This window comes from Populus trichocarpa, chromosome 3 (genome assembly GCF_000002775.5).
Source record: "Populus trichocarpa isolate Nisqually-1 chromosome 3, P.trichocarpa_v4.1, whole genome shotgun sequence".
Taxonomy (NCBI): domain Eukaryota; kingdom Viridiplantae; phylum Streptophyta; class Magnoliopsida; order Malpighiales; family Salicaceae; genus Populus; species Populus trichocarpa.
The window spans coordinates 8,728,166-8,750,655 of NC_037287.2; the positions used below are offsets into that span (position 1 = coordinate 8,728,166).

Consider the following 22,490-nt stretch of genomic DNA (forward strand, 5'->3'; position numbering starts at 1 on the left):
AAGTTTATCTAATATATATATAATATTTAATATAAATATTTAATCACTTACAATAAAAGAATGAAATCTAAAAAGTATAATGATGAATTTTTTTATTATATCCTATATTCATATATAGCTTATTTTATAAAATATAACTATATATGTCATATTATATTATAGAGAAATAACCTTGTGAAATATTTCTTAAGTAAAACCTATTAATATATTTTTTTCAATTTTAAAAGCTTACAATAAGTTTTTTTTCATATGAAGAAAGTCAAATTAGTTTATGGTAAGAGTTAGATATTTGGGTTTTTTTTTGTATGAAGAATTTTTAAAAAGATAAATAGATACAAAAATATTTTGAGGGGTTTTTTGGATAAAGATTAATTTTTTTTTTACGGGTAAAAGCAATTATCACTTTAATATCCCTTTAATATATATCAAATAAGCATCAAGAAATAAATATAAATATCTAACATCAAACATAATCATGCATAAATATTAAGTTTCGATGTCATATACGTACATATTAGTTCAAATTAACAAACATAAACATGCTAGATCGAATTAAACAAGTAAACATACTTGTCAAATAACAAACATAGTCTGAGCCTAAATTTTGAACATAGTCAAACCATCTTAGCATTTTTTATCATAAATGCTTTTGTCAACATTTCATTTTGGACCAAGTGATCAAATGTATCCCCAAGAGTGATCTCATCAAAGCCTTCACTTTTCATCACTTCTGTATACAGCGCATTAACATCAAGTTGATTTTTACAGAGGCTTTGAATTGCAAATACTACATCTCCAATCTGTTTAGACAACTTTTCAACACCATCATCTTCATACATGCGATTTCTCTTCCTATGTTGCCTCTTTTGTGTACTAGAGGAAGATGTCTCTTTTTCCTTAGAAGTTTCTTCATATTCCCCTTCATTTTCAATTGAAATTGATTGCTCTTCAGTGTTCTCTTCCAAGTTGACATCAACATATGATTTGGCATAATTTCCGGTTGCCATGTCTTTTCCAACAACAATTGTCATTGCCTCATACATATCAAGTTTTTTATTGAGATACTTGTCATGATTGGGATGTGCCTGTTCATAAAGTTTAGAATATGCAATTTTTTAGTTCATTGTATAACATTTTAGAAACAAAAGTAAATATAAAAATTACAAAGAGTATAAATATTTATCATACCTTTACTTCTTCATCATATACATCTTTCGAAATTGTAATCATCTTCAAACAATCATCCCAGCCAAAACCACTTTTATTTTTAAGTTTGGTTATTATTCCCTATTCTTTTTTCACAGTCTTGAGATGATTGTCCACATGCTTAGGCTCGCATTGCACGTTGAACTTTTGACTAATTTCTGTAGCCACCTTAACAAAAGATTCTGCTTTAAAGGTGGAAGAAGGTTTGCTTCCTTTAAGTGCCTCCTCAGCTAATATCTCAAATAACATGTGAGACATAGGCTTAGACCATGTGAAGTGCTTGCCCTTGCATTTTTCATTTTGCGTGGAACTCATTTCTACAAAAAAGAAATTACAAATTTATACAAAATAAAATCATACAATATTTAGATTTAATAAATTTCATATAAAAACTACAATTAATATTTAAAAGAGAATACATAAAATACATAAGAAATTATAATAAAGTCAACATCTAATCCAAATACATAACAAAGATAATACAAACTCAAACAAGACATAATAAAAACAAACACATATAATTAACACTCAATTACTAGTTTCTTTGAGTTTTATAATCATTCCACATGGTTGATGCAATCATTTCTCTTTTTGTAATCCACTTCCTATTCTCTTCCCTTTCCTCCCGTTGACTTAAATTGATTGTTCGTCTAATTGGTTCACTTTCCGAACATATTTCTTCCATAAGAAAGTCATAAGAATCAAACCCCATTATGTGATTATGAATAATACAACATGCAAACACAACATCTACTTGTGTTTCATAAGACCAAAAAGATTTTCCATCAATTGATCTAAAACGACTCTTCAAAATACCAAACCCTGGCTTAATAGCGGTTCTCAATGAAGAGTGTCGAAGATTAAATAGCTCATTTTTATTTTCTGGTGAACGTTCTGTAAACTTATTCAAGTGATATCGAACTCCACGAAAAGGAGAAATGATTCCTTTTCGAATACCGTAACCAGCATCACCAAGATAATATTTCCCTACAAATTAAAAAAAAAAACCTATTACTATATTTATCTAATAAGACATTTTATATGTTTATTGCATATAATACATACTTTATTATATACCTTCTGGAATTTTTAGACTACTAGGTCTTGATAATGCATCACCTAAAACCTGTGAATCATGGGCACTTCCTTCCCAGCCAACTAAAACATATATAAACTTCAAATCAAAAGTTATAGCTGCTAAAACATTTTATGTTGTTCCTTCTTTTCGACCTCGAAACTTTCCTTGAATCTCAACAGGAACATTTGCAGGAACATGGGTACCATCAATTGCTCCCACACAATCCTATATAAACATGAAAAAATAATTTATAAACTTTTCTTCTAGATGTAATTAATTAATGTATAAAAATATTGATATTGTTCTCATACCTTAAAATAAGGATAGAATCTTTGATTATTCATTATCTCAGCTGGAACTGTATCATCTGAATCTTTAATAAGGTGTTTGTATAACTTAAGAACTGCTTTTAAAACAATTCTAAAGTAACGATGGATAGTTTCAACAGACATATAGTATATACCACTAATAAAACAAAATCTTTGGTTTTGGCCTACAACTTGTAAGAACACAGTTACTTGCTCCCTAATAGACACATTTTGAGTTGATCGTAATAGGTCACGACTTGTGAGAACATCACACAATCTATATAAGACAACAGGTTTCATACGAATTTGTTCAACGCAATGTCTATCACCTCGATTCAAAATGCTGTCAATATAGAATTCTCGTTGAGCAATTGCAGTTATACGTGGTTCTCTTGGTATATAAATTCTATTTCTTTCTTGTTCAATAATAGCTACCCCTATAGCTATCACAGTTACAGCTGCTCCCATACATGCTACATGAATTATTTTACTATCCATAACATGAAAGTGAAGTTTTCTGATAACAAAACCTAAAAATTTGGGGAAATAAATATTAAAAAAAGCATATAAAATACTTCCACAATCAATACAATAAATTATGCTGAAAGAAGCTGACAATTTATAATAGTTATGGCAATGATATCTGATTCCCTAAACAAACAAGGTCTTAAAATATATTATTTAAGATAATAAAATTCAATTTCTCGATGATAAAACCGTTTTGAAAATTATACAATTCATAAGTTCATAACGATCAATAGACATTGCACAATGAAATCCATATAATTACCGGTATAGTCCCACAAATTTATCCATATGTAACAAATATAATCAAACACTAATCATAAATTAATCAAAGCAAAATAAAACACAAATTTATGTTTATTAGGTTCTGTTATAATTCCCCTTATTAAACTTATAATTCCATAAATTTCCTCTCGGTCGATTCCCCTCCCCTATTCCCTTGTTCCCTCTCCCTCTCGGTCGATTCCCCTCTCCCATTCCCATGTTCACTCTCCATATCGGTTTCTCTCATTCCTCCATTCCCCTGTTTCCTCTCGGTTTCTCTCATTCCCCTTCCCCTGTTCCCTCTCCCTCTCGATTGCTCTCATTCCCCCATTCCTCTGTCCCCTCTCGATTTCTCTCATTCTCCTTCCCCTGTTTCATCTCCCTCTCGGTTTCTCTCATGCCCCTGTTCCCTGTCGGTTTCCCCATGTTCCCTCTCTGTTTCTCTCGCCATTTGTGCACAAAGAAGCAAAGATTCAAGACAAAGAAGCAAGACAAAGATCAAAGATTCAAGGGGCAACAGGGCTCCTCCTTCCCAGTTCTCCTCCCTCTCTCCCCCGGCTACTTGTTCTGATAACGCTGGGACTTGAAAAAAAAAAAAGAGCAAGGGTTGATTTTCAACGCTTCCACCCGGGATATGGTGGCTGGATCCGGGGATGGGGTAACAGGGAGGAGATGCTTTTTGCTGGGGAAGTTTGAGGATTTTGCTTTGATTAATTCACAGTAATCTCCCCTCCCCCTTTTTTGCCTCTCTCTGTGCACTTGATTTGGTTTGTTTGGTTAGAAGAAAACTGCCGAATGTGAGTGATAAAGAAGAAAACTGTCATGGAAAAATTGTGTTTTTTGTGGCTTGCTTGATGAATTTGGTTTGTTTTAACTAGCCGAATGTGACGAGGTCAGATGAAGAAGAAAACTGTGTTATGAAAATGTTATGTACAAAATATGACAGGTAGCAGATTTATCAAGAACATCAAAGGATTTATGCCATAATTTTTACAGATCTAAACGAAGAAGATAAAAACATAAAGGAAATAATAGAGGGAAAAAAATACATGAAATCAATTGTTCAAGAGAAATGCTTCAATTGCCCATAGAAATGCTTCAATTGTTCCTGCTTCCAATCGTTTTTGAAAAGAGAGAGACCGTGATTTGTGAAAATAGGTGTAATGAAAAAAAGAAAAGTGTTTTCCTTTCCTTATCAAAAGGAAAACACTTTCCTTTGATAAATTGACTTTTTTATGTTGACCGGAATTAAGTTTCCTTTGACTACTTTTCCATATTGTTACCAAACATGGGAAAATAAGGAAAATGAATTCCAGAAATTTGTTTTCCTGGAAACAAACAAGGCATAAGTAACTTGGGGTTTTAGAGTTTTCTTCCCAACAATATACAATTTTAGCTTGGATTTTGAAGAAGAATCTATACAGTGAGCCGCAAGAGTGTAAAATCATCAGGTAAGAATTTACAAGCCCTGACTTTTCATTTTGAATTCAATGTTTCACATTCATTACAGTAGATTGTTAATGGAGCAAACAGTAGATTGTACCTTAGAAATGGACGGATGCTAACACACTATTACTAATAATTTACTGGTTATTTCAAAGTTAAGTTCTCCAAATCTCCAGTAGTTTGCATCACTAGTTTATCCTTGTATATTCTGCATTTCATGAATATTCTATTGTGGCATTAGTATCTTTGAGATCTCAGCTAGAGCATTATTAGATTGATGTGATTCATCATGAGAGCTTTCAGAATATGTCTACTATTTCTGAATTATGTCGAGGATTAGCTGAAACAAATAAGTCGCAGTACTATCATTTGATTGACAGGTTGATTCGTCTTATTTTGACTTTGCCTGTTTCCACTGCCACTACAGAACTGACATTTTCAGCTATGAAACATGTTAAAACTGTGCTTCGTAATAAAATGATTAAAACTGTGCTTCGTAATAAAATGAAAGAGGAGTTCTTAGCAGATTCTATGATTATTTACATTGAACGAGAGCTTTTTGAAGATATTGATTCGGATTCGATCATAGATGAATTCTATTCTACAAAACATCGAATGGTGCAACTTTGATAGTATAATTTGTTTTTATTTTTGTTTTTATTTTGAATTTTATGTACTTTAAATTTTATTTTTTTTATATTTTGTGTTATGTATTTGAATTAAAATTTTATTATTAACTTGATAAATTTATATATTCGAGTGAATAATTGATTTTAAAAATAATTTGTGTATTTATATCATACCTCAGGACAAGAAATTTTTTTTGCTCTGCCCCTGTATAAAGTCTCACATGCCTTCGAGAAATATGCAAATCTAACACGAAAAAGGCTTCCCTCTTATTTATTGGGGACACAGATTGTGTAATTGAGAGTGAAATAGTGCGTCTAACCATCGTGGGAGATGCAAATCAGGGCACCAAAATGCTAGAAGTCATATTCACCAAGCTATAATGGAGGTGATTCAGTCTTTAATATCTGATGCGTTTTCAAAAGGCTTCATTTCATTTTCTAGTTAGAGAACTTCTAATGCAAGCCATACACGAGGAGTTGGAATTTGTGTTAATCTTAGTGAGCTTTATAGACTTGTTACCAACCTTCAACGTAGCATTGCCCGCCCGACAACCCTGAGAAGGCAAAAAGGAAGCAAAACACATTCAAGGTGACTTGGGATATTTACAAGGTTAAAAATAAAGTTGCATGTTAATGATTCAGTATATCTTTGATATGTTTGCTTTAAAAACCATGATTAAAAAAAAAACAAAAATAAGAAAATAAATCAACATATTTAGACTTAATAAAATGCAAGTCTAGGTGACATGTGTCTAACATTATTTTAAAGTCCAATATCCTTAGATTTAACTACGTATTGCGTCTAAATGCATATAAATTTAACAAGGTATCAAACTCAATTGTCTTGAGTTCAGCTTCGCGTTGATTCTAAGTACATATTGGTATGACAAGGCACTAGACCTATCACCTTTGAATTTGAAATCATTCCAAATCCAATATATATAGAGATAGTAATATTTTTAGGCCCTTGTTAGGTCATGTAGATTTGTTTTATTTATTCTCATGTCTTTTAATATAAAATGTTGAAAGTCAAGAATGATAATCTCTTTAAATTTTTATATGCATAAAAGTCTCCAAATAGCCTATTATATTTCGATCAACATTAATTTTATATAAAAGATATTTATCACTCATTAATGTTATATAAAAGATATTTATCTCTCTTTAATGTTATTGGAAGGAAAAGACATTCAAACCCCTTCATTCAAGCAACATGATAAAATTCAAATATTATATATATCTTCTGAATTACCCATATAAAAGGCTCACACTTTTTCAATTCTCTATTCATACTCTTATTTTACATAACATTTATCATATATAACTAAAAACAAATATTTTTGTTTTAAATAATTAAAGGTCATTTTCTTATTTATTACAATCCCCTTGTATAAAATCACTGACTTTATTATTAAAGAGTCTTTAAGATAATGTTTGGTATGCTAGACAATATTGATTGAACTGGACAGGATTGGACAAATAATTATCTTGTTTTATATTTGGTATGTTAGACAATTTGCTTTATTTTATATTTGCTATACACTATCATGACCCGATCGATCTAAAATAAAATACGAGTAAAAAATTCATTACCTTTTATATATATATTCATTATCTTTTTTTTAATTATTTTTTTTTAATTTTCTCATGTTAATCAAAATCAACTAGTGTGACCAGAATCCAGTTTTTTATCTAGATCAACCGCTGGGCTAAATTTAATAACTATGCTACAGCGTTGATAGCAATGGACTGCATGGAATGTTAAATTCTAAAACAGGAAAAACAGCATCGAACATTTACATTCTATTTGACAAAAGCACATAATCCAGAAAACATTTTGAAGTTTGAAAGGGAATGCCAGACAGAGAAAAAAGACGAACTGCATGAAAAAACTGAGGCGTTTGCTTGACTAGCATCACAAAACAAAAATTTCATTAGTTATTCGTCACGGTAATCATTCTACCTTCTTTGAACCATTTTTCCACTTGGTGGTTAACTTCCAAATGCAGCGAAACTTGAAAGAATTCAATCGCAAGTTCCCTATGCAGTAATTTCTTGATGCAACACAAAGAATAGAGATTGATGACAATGAATTTATTGTTGTTGAAAATAAAAACAAACAGTTTGAGCTTATAATGCTGAAACATGCCTAGGATAAACCTTGCATGTTAGTATCTCATCACTTCCAGTTGCAGCAAAGGAAAAAAACAGAGACCAATAATAACCCATCAATTTTTCTGAAAATTCAGCCAGAAAGACTTATTCAGACTCCTCTTTTCCTGAAATATCTTGGAGCTTTTCTTTCAGTTCGCCAGTCTGCAAAGGAGGGGCCATAGAACCCAGATCAACTCATGGAAAGTTTGATACTGCCAAAATTTTACTTACCCAAAAATTCAAGAAAAAGAGGTCTACTTTAAGTCACTGACCTGGTGCATATTCATAATTATATCTGAGCCACCAATAAACTCTCCCTTGATAAAAATTTGGGGAAATGTAGGCCAATTGCTGCAAAAGAAATTGGAGGGTCAAGAAACAAGTGTTCTTGCACATAATATTTTTGAAATCACTCTCCAAGCATATTGAGCAAAATCATTTTTAAGTGGCATGACAACAAAGAGTTCCATCTCTACATCCCTTCCCCTTCTTTTCTTTTGACTTGGGGTCAAAAGCAGGAGAGGAAGTACAGCTGATATTGGTCCCTGGAACCAAGTACAAACAAATAATCGTGCATATAACACCAAAATTTTATCTTTTAAGCAAAAGAAGGAAAATGGGCATAAACCAAAGAAACATAACATAACAAGCAAGGAAATACTCTTTTCACAGACATTTCTGGAAAAGAAAAAAACACCCAGGTACAGTCCAACATCAATTATCAAGCCGAAAGATATTTTAACATCAGGAGGCAAAAACTAATTGCCTTAACAAACAGAACAGATGATGCTAGACTAGACCTGCAATACCATTGCAATGGATTCTACAGGTGCATGTCCAAAGAGATTCCAAATAAAAACTCAAAGAGCACACCCTATGAATTGCAGCAGTCTGTCTAGACAGCATCCAAAGAGAATTCACAAGTTTTAACATCGAATTTCTTACAGACCTGTACTTATGTATCAAGACTTACTCCCATTAACTACTCATGTTATTCATATAAACCACCAAATGGAACTAACCTGTATGCTTTTACTCCAGTTCTTAGGTCAGGATACTCCAATATATTTCTAGCAGTTATCGGAACATCTGCAATCACCAAACACCAGATCAACTGACATTGCCATTCAAAGATAACAAATTAAACCACCAAAGAAACTAATGGGCATTGGCCAGCCGCAATACTGCCATTAAACAATTTAGAAAAACTTGAAACACATGCTTTATATCAACAAAAATATTTAGCCTTTTCAATCAGTGTCAAATTAGTTGACAAATGTATCTAAAGTACATGTACATTTACATAAAGCTAATAACAAAATAGTCAGATTGGGATTCAATAATTTCATGCTTTCTCAACCTGACTAAATCTCAGCTAGGAAACAACCAATCATTTAAATAACTCCTTTCCGTTAGTGCTACAGTCAAAGTTTTTGTTTTTGTTTTTTTTTTAAGAAATTCTTGTTATCACTGAACATGACATAGCTATTTATTTCAACCAATATATCTTCAAAATGAGAAGGAATGGCAAACTATCCAGACCACCTAACTAGGGTTGTATTTTAGGCTTCGTAAGCAGATCTAATACAGGATAACCCCCTCTCATGCATGCTCTAGATGGTAGTGAAATAATCTTTAGAATTTACAAGAAAACCAATTTCAGCCACTATAATGCTCTCATCACCCATGACCCTTACCATTCTCAATCCCTCCTTTTCTAGGCCACCAACAGTGAGGTTACCAGTAATGAGAAAGGAACTATCTTTATATCATCCATGTATTTGCTACATGTGTGGGTTAACACTATTTACTGTCAAGGAAAGATTGAATTCAGATTATCAAACAAAAAAGTTTTAACACTTACTGTATTGTTTCAATACTCTAACCGCCAGAGCGCTAAATCCACATTGAGGAAGGTCAGGATATCCCTTCATGTAAATTACTATTGGGTGTTCCTTGACATCCTGCACAACAAATGAAAAATGATCATTGAGAGATAACAGAAAAGAAACTAGCATCAGCTACATATACCTTGTCAACAAGTTCCTTAATATTAATTCCGCTACAACTCCCACTCTCATTCACAGCCTTATTATTTGGTTGAAAATCTGCATGACTGTCGGGATCATTGGGAATGGTGGTAGAGAATCTGAGCTTGACGTGGTTAAAAGATGCAGGCACCTACAAACAAACCAAGCAAAGCATGACATGAGCCATCCATACTCACTTCATGTATATGTTGTGACTTTGCAATTTGTTTGCCCAACTGATATTACACATCACTAAAGAATCTCAAGTTTATCATATAGTTAAACTGCCAACTTGTGCAAAAATTAATTCGCTTACTAAGTTCATGAAGAGCAGCTACAAAAATAGTACACACAAAGTTTAGATGGTTCTCATTTTGCCAAACCCTAAAAGAAAAGAACTTTCCAAGGAATATTCCAACATTACAAAAGGGCTTAAGATCAAAAACCAAAATCACTGCTACGCCCAAGAAAACAGAACTACAAGTAAAGCTTGGTTCTTCAGAGCAAAAACCTTAAGAAACCCTAAAAATAAATAAAGGAAGCAGCAAACAAATGGGAAATCGCACAAATAAAAAATCAAAAGTTACGAAAGTGTAACTAAAACCCTAAATCTTGAAGCCACGGCTGGGTTCCGGTAAAATGAGGGATTCTGAACAGCCTTAAAAAAAAATCTCAAAATCAAAAGGTATCAAATCTACCATTGATCACATAATAATTAGTTGGGTTCTTACAATTCTAGGAGACTGTGATGCACGCGAAATACCCTTCAAGATTGTATTCGACAGTAACCTTGCCATTATTCCTTCTGCAAAAATCAATTTCTATTTCTGAAATTGACACGCATACAAGAAGTAAAGGGAGCGAGAGAGGTTTGCCTCTTTGATTTTGTTGGTTCCAGAGAAGCCCGGCCAAATCGAAGACTCAAAATGAGAGGCGCACACAACACCCTAAACCTTAATTCCCTTCGGAAAAACTAGTTTACAGTGCCTTCCTTAGCTGCGGATGGAATAAAAAAAATTTGAAGGTAGAAAAGATGTCCAGCAATATGAGGCATTTAACATTGTTATTACACGTGGCATATTTTGTCAATCTTAAAATTTTTAAAATTAAACATTTAGGAGTTATTTCCATATAATTCAATTAACTTAAAGAAAAATATAGTTTGAATTTTAATTCAAGATGATTTTTTTATATTTAAATAATAATATATTAAATTATTCTAAGCTTTGTAATATAATCCGTTAAATTCATGATTTAATAATGAATTCTAATAGACAAATATCAGTATTTATTTTAAATTATAATAACTTTATAAAAAATTAAAGATAAATTTAAAATCAAATAAATATTTTAAAAAAAATTAAAAAAAATTAAAATAAAAAAGTTCACCTTCTACCATGTCAATGAACTGTTGCACCCTAGTTTTTTTTAACGTGGACAAAAATAAAATAAAATTATTCATATAATATAACACAAATACTTAAAAAAAAATAGATTAATTAAACAAAATTTCTTTAATTTCAAATTTGATATCTCCCTTTCAGATTTGTTTGGCAGTGTGGTTGCGGTTGCTTTTCAAATAGTTTTTCGTGTCAAAATGCATGTCAATGATATTTTTTTTATTTTTTTAAAATTATTTTTGACATCAGCACATCAAAATGATTAGAAAACACTAAAAACATATTAATTTGAAATTAATAAAAAAATAAAAAATTTTAAATTTTGTTATAAATACTTTTGAAACGTAGAAACAAACAGGCCGAATACAGTTTTGTTAAAGAATTTATTTAAGCACTTGAGCCTAAAATTTGCTTTTATTGGAACCCTCAACATTGTTTTTCTTGTCGGTGAAAAAACAATCACTCATGTGTTTTTTTTAAAAAAAAAAAACTAAAAAAAACCCAAATTAAAGCTTGTGGTTGTGGGTTAGAACCCTAATTTTTAAATCTTGTGAATTTGCACAGATATTTCCATTTTTGTTATGAAAAATCTTTGTGTGCTTTTGTGTTAGGATGTTGAGTTGCCGACAATAATAGAGGAAGAAGAGGGATCGACGATGCCGAGTGGTTCGTCTGTATTTTGATTTTTGATTGGCAATGAGCAGAAGAAGAAGCAGTAAAATATTTTAAATTTTTTGTTGAATTTTTTTTATGCATAGTTATATAATTTTTTAAAATATTATAGTGGTTACTTTTTAAAATATTTTTTATCTAAAAATATATTAAAATATTTTTTATTTTAAAAATTATTTTTTATATTAGTATATTAAAATAATTTTAAAAAAAAATTATGAAAAATAATTTACATCACATTTCTAAAAAGTGCTAAAATAAATTTTAAATAAAATGAGTATATTAAAAACTCAAGTTCCCTTCTTAATGAAGCGTTTGGGAACGTGGTTCAATCCGCGTTCTTAAAAAATTTTAATTTTTTTTTTATTAAAATTTAATATAATTTGTATTTTTTGAATTGTTTTGATGTGCTGATGTCAAAAATGATTTTTAAAAAATAAAAAAATATTATTAGCATGTATTTTAGCACGAAAAATAATTTAAAAAACACCCGTAACCACACTGTCAAACAAGCTGTTAACCTTCATCGACGTGCCAGCCTTTGCCTACTAATGTTGGTAATATCAAAGACTTCCTCGCAGTCCTTTACCTCCTCAATAAGCGTGTCAAAGGCCAATGTCTCAAGGCTCTCAACAACACCAGCACCTTCAAATTCATAACAAACATCAAAACTTTTCTCTTTATCCTCGCTCATCTCATCAAAATTATTGATCATTTTGGATTTGTTGAGTATATTTTTGTTTATATAAAATTCTTATGTACGGTAAAATAATAAAAATCCCTTTAATAATAAAAAAATCAATTATTTTGGATAGAAATATATAGATATTTTTGGTTTTTCATATACAAGAGAATTACAAATATACCCTTGAATCCAAAAAATTTAATGTATTGGGCTAAGAGATATTAGAGTCTTTTGGGTCTAGTTTTGTTGTTAATTGTTGGTTTTCATGAGGGTAGAATAGTAATTTATCATTAAAATAATATTTTTAATTAGAAAAGTTGTTGTTGTGATTGAGTGAGTGGCGTCCACGTCATTCAAGCGGCACATGTGACGCCATCAGATAACCAAAACTAGCCTTCTGTTGTCTCCCTAGATGCGCTACTATGTCATCTTCCATGTGGAGTGGTGCATCCTTTTCCATGTAGAGTGACATGTGGCGACTTACGGTGGTCGAATTGTCGTAAATAGTTATTTGATTTCCCCCCTTCCTTTCTCTCTTATGACAAGTAATGTACATCATTGTCCTTTTTATTTCTTACCTTTTGATTTCAATCCTCATTATCTTAATTTTTTTATTTCATTCCTTTACCATTTATAGAAGTTTTTTTTATCTTTTCAAATTAGTTTTTCAATTATAATTTCTCATATGTTTTTTTTTTAATTTCAGTCTTTATTTTTTTATTTTTAAATTTTTTTCCTCGACATTTTTGTTGATTTTTTTTTGCTTTCATTTTCATCATTAATCAAATTTTTTGCTTTATTTTTTCCAGTTTGACCCTCATTCTTTTGATTTTTTTTTCTTTTTATTAAAACTATTTTTCAATTTAATTTATCCCTCTAATTAATGTTTTTCTTTTCACCCTTATTTTTTAGATTTTTTTTCTTGTTTCATTTTTCAATATTTAATTTGCTGGAGATTCGGCTTCGTACAATCTTATCAGTCTACATTTGTTATTTTTAATATTGATTTTGTGATTATCTTCAAGTTTTTTCCTATGAATTTATTCTAGTCTCATGACCTAGATCTTGTGTTTTGCATGTCTTTTTTAAATATATTTTTTTTAGTTGTTTTGTTTCTGTTTGATCTTTCAAGATAATACTCTAATTCATCTATGATTTTTTTATTTATTTCATACAAACAAAGTTTATTTTTCAAAATAAAAAAATATTTCTAAATAATATTGTTGATGTGTTCGGCCTTGCGTAATATTTTTTATGGTGCTTATTTATTCAGTCAATTTCATTTGTATTTATCTTTTAAATCATGAGTTTTTTAGGGTGTAGAATTATCTTTTATTAATTTAAATAAATAAATTCAGTAAATACAATCGGGTTAATGTCTCATTTTATGTCTACATTCATTTATCAATTTTTTCAGTTTTTTTCTTGGTTATTATTAATGATTTTTTTTATATTTACATAAATGATTATCAATTTATTTAATTAAATACTTGCATAGATTTTTTAATTTACATTTTGAATTTTTTTATGTGAAAAATATATTGAAGCAGTCCATATACCTAATATTTTTTTTTAAAAAAAATTTATAACTCACAGCTAGCGATTGAACTAATTTAAACTATAAGAGGTGAGGTTTAAAGTAATTGTTTCTTTGATTTTATTCATTTTCGTTACTCGCAAATGTTGAAAATTATCCCAATATATCAATTTGTTTATTGTAGTTTTTTAGAATGGGCCAACGCTTGCAAGCTTAACCGCTGGCTCATGTATTTTTATTTTTAATATAAATAAATTCATTTTATTTATCATTAAATACCATGTTCTGGGAGTCTCATTCTTGAAATCTTGTTAGGACAATCTTTACTAAAAATAGAGATGGCCTAATCCTGTCAGTCAGGAAAAGCTACTACTGTTGTACTATGAGCCCATTTTTTTAAGAGCAAAGGAGTACTGCTTGTGTGAACCACTGCTGGTTTGGGACCTAAAATCTTCCTTCAACATGCATTCAAATGTTTCACAACAGAATAGAAAGATTGTAAAAACTCAGAATATGTTATATTATCAGCACAAAAGACTTTTGAAAGACAAAATTATCAACATCCAGTACTCAATTCTTCACTGCGTGTCGCCCGTCTCCACTGTCATCGCTCCACAGACTACGGTTAAAGTTGTTGTCGTCGTTCAGCCTATATTGCCTTCTCTCCAACGGATTTTGCTATTTTGTCTTAAAGTTCAGGGCGTCCTCTCTGACGGTCTGCGCCTGAAACTGTCACTCCGCCTGCGCTCGTTTCTCTCCGTGCGATTACTCCAAAAATTACCGTTCCCTCTAAAGTTACCATTTCTACTGAAACCATCATTCTGCCTATAGCTATTTAGACCATGTCGCATCCGCTCTGGATCGTTATTCCTAGAACTGTTGTTCCATCTAGTATTGTTGGTTCGTCTGTTGGGATAACTATGGCTGTTCAGACCATGCAGCATCCTCTCTGGAATATTATTACTCCTAGAACTGTTGTTCCGTCTAAAATTGTTGTTGGTTCGTCTATTAGCATAACTAGCCCCCCTTTCATAGCGTGCTGGTACCGGTGACATGTTTCTGTTCCATCTGAAATTGTTGGTTTGTCTACTGTTATGGCTAGTCTCCATATCATGGTCTTCTGGCGACATCTCAAGTTCAAAACGGAGGAGTACAACAGGACGGTCATTTCGGTTTGAAGTTCTCCTAACCCGATAAGAATCTCCTCTATTCCTGTCTTCATTCTCCTCATCTTCTTCTTCATTTGGGCTGACCATAGCAGGGAGGTCGTCAAAATCTCTACCAAGCTCCTCTTGTTCCTCTCTTGTTAAACCGAGCGTAGCAACAATGTCCGCGACATCTCTTTCATACTCAAAGTTGGCCCAGTCATGTTGTCGTTGGATGTCCACCTCTGATGGGCGGATGAAAGGATGGTCAGACCTTGCGTGCTTTCTAAGTTCTGAATAACTCCCACTAAAATCACAAGTCTCCCAAGAACAACTCCGTACCTTGGAATTCATGAATTCTCGTGCAGGCTTTACAACAGTCCATCCATAGATTTGTCCTCGACACAGAGGGCACCAAAGCTTAGGCTGCGGCTCACTCTCTTTATGCCCAGTTTGCCCAAGCAATTGCAATTCTCCCCCTGTTCTATTGGAAACAGAAGGAATTTCATGCAAAATTTCCACGGATGGAGATGACACATTAGACTTGCGGAATTGGTCAAGGCAATTTGAGTGGCGATAGCTAGTATTGCACATGTGAGGCCGGCAGCCTTTGCCAAAGGAAGAACATTGTAAGAGAACAGCATTGTGGGGATGTTCCATGCAAATGGGGCACCTAATTTCTTCCCATTCTTTGACATCTTTGGTCGATCGCAATGACCTCTCGGGATCGTCACCTTTATCGCGTGGATGGTCCACAGAGACGGGGCACCTGACATTCCCCCATTTTTGGATATTCTCATCCGACCCCAATGAGCTTTGGGTTTTGAATTGCTCAGAATTTTTTGAACTCCTAGGGTAAGGCGACGATCTAGACCGATCAGAAGACAAGCGATGGACTCTTCTATCCCTTGGCATTTTCAGAAACTTCGAATTCACCTTTCTCTTAAAAAGAATATGATCCCTTGATAATCACACGAAAATCATGTAATCAGTGAATTGAGTTTAGCTTTAAACATGTGAAAAGCAACAATAAAACAGTACAAAATAAAATGTAACTCGAAGAAAATAGTCATCAAATCCAAGAAACCATTTATTTACCCAAATAACACAACAAAGAAAGCAATGGTCCTACAAACATAAAGCAGGAAGTCACATTCCTTGTGTTAGCAAATATTATTTGTTAACCTTGTAGATTTCATGAATGTGTTCATCACTATTAATGTCCTGTATAAAGTGTCGAATAGAACAATCATTACCCAAAACTATAGTCCAAAGGAGAAACACAACGACAACATATTCTTTGTCCTTGCGAACACATTACATCTTTTTAAAATTGATTTTTCTGGAATTACTTGAAACATACCCCATTATATATCTTTTGTGGCAAGTTTTCAACAGCAAGTCAGATGCACTAACAAATAAGCAACAAATACTGGATAAATAGAATCTCAAATATCATTAAAAAAGGTGGCATAAATTACATACCAAGCAGTTGATCGATTTTCTTCGAACAAGCCAACCAACTCTAAGCAGATGTGAGAAGCAGCAGAGACCCAAGTCAGCTCAACTGAAACAATAAAAGAAAAGACAATTTTACTGATACAAAAACCACAAGATTTATAGATTTAATAGCGACAACTTGGAGCCCGGAGAGAAGCTTGTGATCCCTCTGAACATGCACAAACACCACGAGTGAGGAATGCATGGCATCAAAAGTAACAGGCAGGAATACGAGATGAGAATTTCATCAAGCAAACCACATCATAGACACGCAACAAGATAATAACTAGTTCAGTTGAAAGAGGAAGTCTAAGTCACCTGAAGATCCGAGAGAGACGGTTTGGCTTATCAAATAAGAGTACAACACGGCTTGATCGTTACGAATGAGGTCCTTGTATATATTTATAGCACAACAAGTTACCAGCTTCTTTTTTTTTTTTTTTTGATCTAAGGTCGGTGCAAGAACCCTCGATGTGGTCGGTAATAGCAAAGGCCCAAACAAAATTTTGAGTGTTTGGATTATTAGTCTTACGCCCAAAGCCCATTCCGTGACACAACTGTCTATCTTTGTGTTTGTGTTTGTGTCAATCTGGACTGTTTGAAAATGTTGAATCCGATTCCGACTCAAAGAATGAAATAAAATAGAAAGGCAATTTAAATTGAATGATTGAAAACGACGTCGTTTGAGCACCTGAAAAACCTAATTTCAACTCAGCTAACTTAACTTTGGCCGCTCCCTAAGAAATTAAAAAAAAAAGAGAAAAAGAAAACATCCCATTTAATTGTTCATAATTCATCAAGAAAGATCACGATCGGGAAAATAATTTCCTTGTTAGATTTTCGTACGTGAAGACATTTTTGAAGGATTGCTTGAAGAATTTTTCTTCTGCTTGCTGAGGTACTTACTAGTTCATAGTGTCTAGTTTCTTATGCTAGTCAAGAAGCCTTTTTTTCCCCTTAAGAAAAAAAAAGTAATCAAAACTATGAAAACATGTTGCAAAGGTTTCCCTCGGCTGCATTCCAAGCATGAATAAAGTCAATACTAAATTAATTCTGTTCAATATCTTTTTTGATGTATCGCCAGTTTATGTTAACTAGCAAGCAAACTCATCAAGATATATTCCCATTTTGGGCTTTCTTCATCTTTAGTGCTCACTAGAATTAGAATGGGTTCAATCAAATTCCATTGCTGACCAAGTTTACCAATCTTTGAGTTGATTTTCCAGTAGTGCTAAAAATGGGATTGGTGTAATGGCATAGCTGGTAATGTATTCATGGAAGAGTTATTTGAGATTCTATTAAATAGGACTAATGTATTCATAGCCGGTAGTTTTTCTGGAACTATATTAGTATTTTGTAATCCAATTTCCTAAATTAGGATTATTTCTCATGTATGCTGATTGTTATAGTCAGGTGGAATTTGTAGTTATTAATCTTTTTCATAGATTAATCCTGGAATTGGAGCAGGGAAATGGGTGCTCGTGCTGCACTTGTGTACTCAATATTGTGATATAGACCATTATTTAAAGCGTAGAATAACTATTAAACTTTTTGGAGCTTCCAATTCACATTGGAAACAGAAAAATAATGAACCTCACCTCTAATATGAATGCCAACTCCTGTAGAATTGCAGGATTCATGACATCAAACAGTGGAATGGAGGTTGCTACTTTAGTTCACTTTTCCTTTTGTAGCCTATGTTGATGGCAATGTAATGTTTGGACATTTAGCATTAAATTGCATGGTCAAGTGTTGTTTCATGCTTTAATTTTTCATTAAACCTGTGTTATTTCACTTATTTGTGTATGTTTTGTATTTGAACTTTAGAAATTTGGATGTTTAGAAGTTTGATGACTTGTTTAAATTTAGGTGCTATTGCAAACTTCTCTCTCTCGAAGTTTTACAAGTCCTATACGGTTGAAAAATTAAATAGGCTGAAGCTGCACTGAACCAGCAGTGAACTGGTGAACTGTAGCTGGAGAATCCTTTTCTCGTATTCTGTTGCCTCCCTGCTAGCATAAAAAACCGGGGAAAAATGCAGATTTTGGTGAAAATGGTAACAGGAAAGACCCTAACACTGGGGATGGAGTCTTCAGACACCGTGGACTGTGTAAAGGCCAAAATCAAAGATGAGGAAGACATCCCACCAGACCAGCAATGCCTAATCTTTGCAGGAAAACAGCTGGAAGATGGCCAAATCCTTGCTGACTTCAGCATCCACAAGAAGAAGAAAACAAAGCCCCTCAAGTTTACTCTGCTCCAGGTTGATGATGTTGCTGCTGCACCAAAACAGTTAGGTAACATCATTTCATAGGAAACTCTTAAAATTGTTTATTCTTGGTGTTTCGTGTTATTATAATATGAGGAAACTGTGTTGTAGATGTCCAAAATGTAGAATCAGAAGCAGTGTTATTATAATATGAGGAAACTGTGTTGTAGATGTCCAAAATGTAGAATCAGAAGCAGCAGTTGCCTCGACTAAAGCTAAAAAATCAAAGAAGAAGAAACGTGCTGCGTCTGATGTGGGAGACACAATTGATACTGGTATGGATTGTCATATAGTTGATTTTTAATTCTACTTACTGTTCCTTGTTTGCGTTGTCTGCAATTCCTTTGCATAACTTACAAAATACATGGCTTATTATGTTTAGCATTTGAAAGACAAATATTATGACTCGATAAGATGACAGGTCCTCTGTTTATGCAATTGGATTTAGTTTAAGTTTCATTTACTTAATTAGAAGCAGATAATATACAATTTTGAGGTAATGGTTAGCCCGGTAGTCCTACTATCATACAGCTTCATTTCTTTTTCTTTTTTATTTATTTTGGCTCTGATTGTAGAAAGAGGATTCACTGTAATAGAAGATATTAGGGATAGGTACTTTTCAATGAGGGCCATTAGCTTTGACTGAAGACAGGTTTTATGAACTAGATAGCAATTTAATAGTCAATGAAAAATATTTGGAGAAAGAGGATTATTGTGGGATTAGGTTCTCAAGTTTTCTTATCTACTCCAATGTTGAAATTAGCCTTGTAACTCATATCACTCTGCCTTCACTGTGGTGGTGGTGATCAAGCATGTAATTCTAGCAAGAAGAAAGGAGTTGAACCCTCCCAATATTTATTTTCACAGTCTTACATGCGTGGAAGTTGACAATGTCAATTCTAGTCAAATACTTACATTCAGCTCCTGCTAGTGTTTTATCCTATTCGTTGGAACCACCAGGAGTGTTAGTGTGACGCAAATGCCTGACAACTAATTTTGTTATTACTGGATTGAAATCTAATGTATGCTCACACATTCACTTAACTGATATAGATCATGGTGCAGCTACTGATGGAGTCCTTGTTGAGTATGATGTCAATGAGCCGACCATGGGTGAAAAACTTGCTAGTATAACTCTACAAGATAATGGCAAAACCAACAGCCTTGAGATAGAAGAATCACCTCCTCATGCAAAGCCTCCAAGTGCTGACTCTGTTAACATTCTTCTTAAGCAAGCATTGCGTGCTGATGATCGTGCTCTTCTATTAGATTGCTTATACACCCAAGATGAGAAGGTTGTTTTCTCCGCTTTAGATATGTTAATGCTGAACTTCACCTACAGGAGGTTTACTTTAGTGTGAAACCAATTGCTATTATGCTCACCAAAAAGTTGGGTGCTCACTTCTTTTCACATTTGTTTTCAATAAGCAGGTTTTTATCAAGAAACAAAATGTACTGGTACATAACTTGGAGATTTTCTGTTTACAGGTTATTGCAAATTCAATCTCACTGCTCAATCCATCTGATGTGCTCAAGCTCTTACAGTCTCTTCTATCCATAATTCACTCCAGGTGGATAATTATTTGTCTTATCAAGTTGTATCTGGTGAATCTGGCAGTCTATCTGTCCATGAATCTTTCAAATTTGTATTTAGTTTGTGGATTTTATTGAACTTCTCTCTTTAATCTTACAATTCTTAAAGGGGGGACAGAAAAGTACTGTTGGATTTGAACCAAAAATATCTTATTGTCAGGTCTTATGTAATATGTTTTTGTTCCAGGGGTGCAATCTTGGCGTGTGCTCTTCCTTGGCTAAGAAGTTTACTTCTTCAACATTCAACTGGAATAATGTCTCAGGAATCTTCTTTACATGCTTTGAATTCCTTATATCAGGTGAAAATGAGAACTTCACCCTGGAAAGACTCTGATGGTGATGCATAGCAAAAAAAACAAAAAAAATCTTTTTCATCTGTAAATTCATGCCCATCCACACTCTTTGAACTTCCTTTTGTATTTCAACCAATTATTTGTCCCTTCCTTGATTATCGAGTTGTTTTTCATTTGTTATATAGTTGAGACAATCAGATATTGGCTTTCCTTAAAATTTCAATGCAGATATTAGACTATTCTTTACTGATGGAGTGTTGAGTTCCATTTACTTAGTCATAATTGAATCCTCCATTTAGAATTTCAATGCAGATTATGGTGTATCTAACATCTTTTTGACGTGGTGATGCTTGCATTATTACGTGCTATTGAATATAATTGGATGATCACTATATAATTCCTCTTAAAGTGTTAATTTGAAGCATGTTGGTTTTATTCAGCTCATTGAATCCCGAGTGTCAACTTTCCAGTCAGCTCTTCAATTGTCAAGTTGCATAGACTTTCTCTACGCTGGGGTATGTTTTTGTGCGGTATTATGCAGATAGTGGCTAATGCAGCTTGATTTATGGACAACGTGATCATTTGTTTCTTTCTTTGTTTTTCCTTTTCTCCTGCAAACAGGTTGTTGATGATGCATCAGATGAAAATCACACAGTAACTCCTGTAATTTACGAGGACAATGATGAAAGTGATGACAAGGAATCTGAAGATGCCATGGAAACTGATCAAGACAGCAAAGAGGAGGAAGCGTCTGATGGACTTAGTGATATTGAAGGAATTGATGGCATGAGTGAGTGATGGCATTATTCAAGCCTATATTGGTTGCCTTTTTGACAACATTTGACAGTTGATGATGTCCTAGAATTAAGGGCTATCAATTCCACTGTAGAGTAGCTGGACAATCTCTTTGTTTGTCCAGTGGACATTGAATCGCTTGACATTATGAGGGAACTACTATAAGCATTTTCCAGGGAGCACAAAGATAATTCGGAAATTTCTTTTATGAGGAGAAGCATATGTCAGGTTTTTGAAGACAAACCTGGTTTTTCTGATGAATGTGTGCAAGAGAAATATTACACCACAGGCTTGATCGTATTTACTACTGTACCTTTTGGGTCCGTTTGTTTACGCGGCTGCAGCTGCGTTTTAATTAAAACACAGTCTGCAGCCGTTTGGTAACAATCCATACACAGTTTACTGTGTATGGACCCCACATGTTTTTTGCGTCTGTGACGCAGAAAAGAAGAAGCAGCATTTTGCTGCTTTGTGTTTACTGTGCATGCTAATTGCACTGTACAGTGCAATTAGCAGCAATTCACTGCATTGTTCGTGAATTGCACTGTTCACGTGAACAGTGCAATTCACTTGCACTGTTCACGTGGACAGTTTTTTTTTTTTTTTCAATTGTGTTAAGTTTTTTAATATATTTTTTTTAAAAAAAACTAATTTAGATTAAATTAAATTCACTTGCACTATGATGTTAACAATTTTTTTTTTTCAAAAAATTAGTGTAAAGTGAATTAAATTTACTCGCACTGTAATATCAATTTTATACCAGATAATATTTTATCTAATTTTATTACACGTATAAAAACTATAGTTCTTATCGAATGAATTTTGTACGTAATAGAATTATAAATTATTTAATAGAATAATAAAAAATATTTTATATAAAGTATTATTTATTTCATGATGTAATAGGAATAATTAATTCTACAATATTTAAATGTAAACCATCAATATTAATATATATTTG

General features: G+C 32.8%; 3 protein-coding genes across 5 annotated transcripts; 1 reads left to right on the forward strand and 2 right to left on the reverse strand.

Moving 5' to 3' along the window:
• Nucleotides 1–7,529: 7,529 nt before the first annotated feature.
• LOC7478367 (monothiol glutaredoxin-S15, mitochondrial) lies at nucleotides 7,530–10,664 on the reverse strand. Its single transcript, XM_002303224.4, has 6 exons — nucleotides 10,372–10,664; nucleotides 9,642–9,791; nucleotides 9,475–9,574; nucleotides 8,633–8,699; nucleotides 7,883–7,961; nucleotides 7,530–7,772 (listed from the first exon to the last, which is right to left on the reverse strand). Exons 1-6 carry the CDS (start codon nucleotides 10,435–10,437, stop codon nucleotides 7,716–7,718), a joined length of 519 nt encoding a protein of 172 aa, XP_002303260.2. The 5' UTR covers nucleotides 10,438–10,664; the 3' UTR covers nucleotides 7,530–7,715.
• A 3,706-nt stretch (nucleotides 10,665–14,370) lies between these two features.
• Nucleotides 14,371–16,968, reverse strand: LOC7475719 (uncharacterized). The gene is made up of 3 exons (XM_024597311.2): nucleotides 16,898–16,968; nucleotides 16,565–16,646; nucleotides 14,371–16,040 (listed from the first exon to the last, which is right to left on the reverse strand). Exon 3 carries the CDS (start codon nucleotides 15,992–15,994, stop codon nucleotides 14,630–14,632), a length of 1,365 nt encoding a protein of 454 aa, XP_024453079.2. The 5' UTR covers nucleotides 15,995–16,040; nucleotides 16,565–16,646; nucleotides 16,898–16,968; the 3' UTR covers nucleotides 14,371–14,629.
• Nucleotides 16,969–17,298: 330 nt separating this feature from the next.
• Nucleotides 17,299–21,784, forward strand: LOC7475717 (polyubiquitin 11). Of its 3 annotated transcripts, none has more exons than XM_024596829.2 (8): nucleotides 17,299–17,477; nucleotides 18,449–18,876; nucleotides 19,019–19,123; nucleotides 19,902–20,143; nucleotides 20,337–20,419; nucleotides 20,629–20,740; nucleotides 21,175–21,249; nucleotides 21,356–21,784. In XM_024596829.2, exons 2-8 carry the CDS (start codon nucleotides 18,615–18,617, stop codon nucleotides 21,530–21,532), a joined length of 1,056 nt encoding a protein of 351 aa, XP_024452597.1. In that variant the 5' UTR covers nucleotides 17,299–17,477; nucleotides 18,449–18,614; the 3' UTR covers nucleotides 21,533–21,784. The 3 variants fall into 3 exon arrangements, with proteins under 3 accessions (XP_024452597.1, XP_024452599.1, XP_024452598.1); XM_024596831.2 differs by having other exon boundaries at nucleotides 19,914–20,143; XM_024596830.2 differs by having other exon boundaries at nucleotides 18,513–18,876.
• The last annotated feature ends 706 nt before the right edge of the window (nucleotides 21,785–22,490 follow it).

What these genes read in the sequence shown, in the direction of transcription:
- LOC7478367 (XM_002303224.4), bottom strand. Translation starts at nt 10,437, where the DNA reads ATGGCAAGGTTACTGTCGAATACAATCTTGAAGGGTATTTCGCGTGCA. An exon ending in TTAAGGAACTTGTTGACAAG is followed by an intron (nt 9,575 to 9,641) that starts GTATATGTAGCT and finishes TTTGTTGTGCAG; the next exon opens with GATGTCAAGGAACACCCAAT. An exon ending in TAATTATGAATATGCACCAG is followed by an intron (nt 7,773 to 7,882) that starts GTCAGTGACTTA and finishes CCTCCTTTGCAG; the next exon opens with ACTGGCGAACTGAAAGAAAA.
- LOC7475719 (XM_024597311.2), bottom strand. Translation starts at nt 15,994, where the DNA reads ATGCCAAGGGATAGAAGAGTCCATCGCTTGTCTTCTGATCGGTCTAGA.
- LOC7475717 (XM_024596829.2), top strand. Translation starts at nt 18,615, where the DNA reads ATGCAGATTTTGGTGAAAATGGTAACAGGAAAGACCCTAACACTGGGG. An exon ending in GGGAGACACAATTGATACTG is followed by an intron (nt 19,124 to 19,901) that starts GTATGGATTGTC and finishes TAACTGATATAG; the next exon opens with ATCATGGTGCAGCTACTGAT. An exon ending in CTATCCATAATTCACTCCAG is followed by an intron (nt 20,420 to 20,628) that starts GTGGATAATTAT and finishes TTTTTGTTCCAG; the next exon opens with GGGTGCAATCTTGGCGTGTG.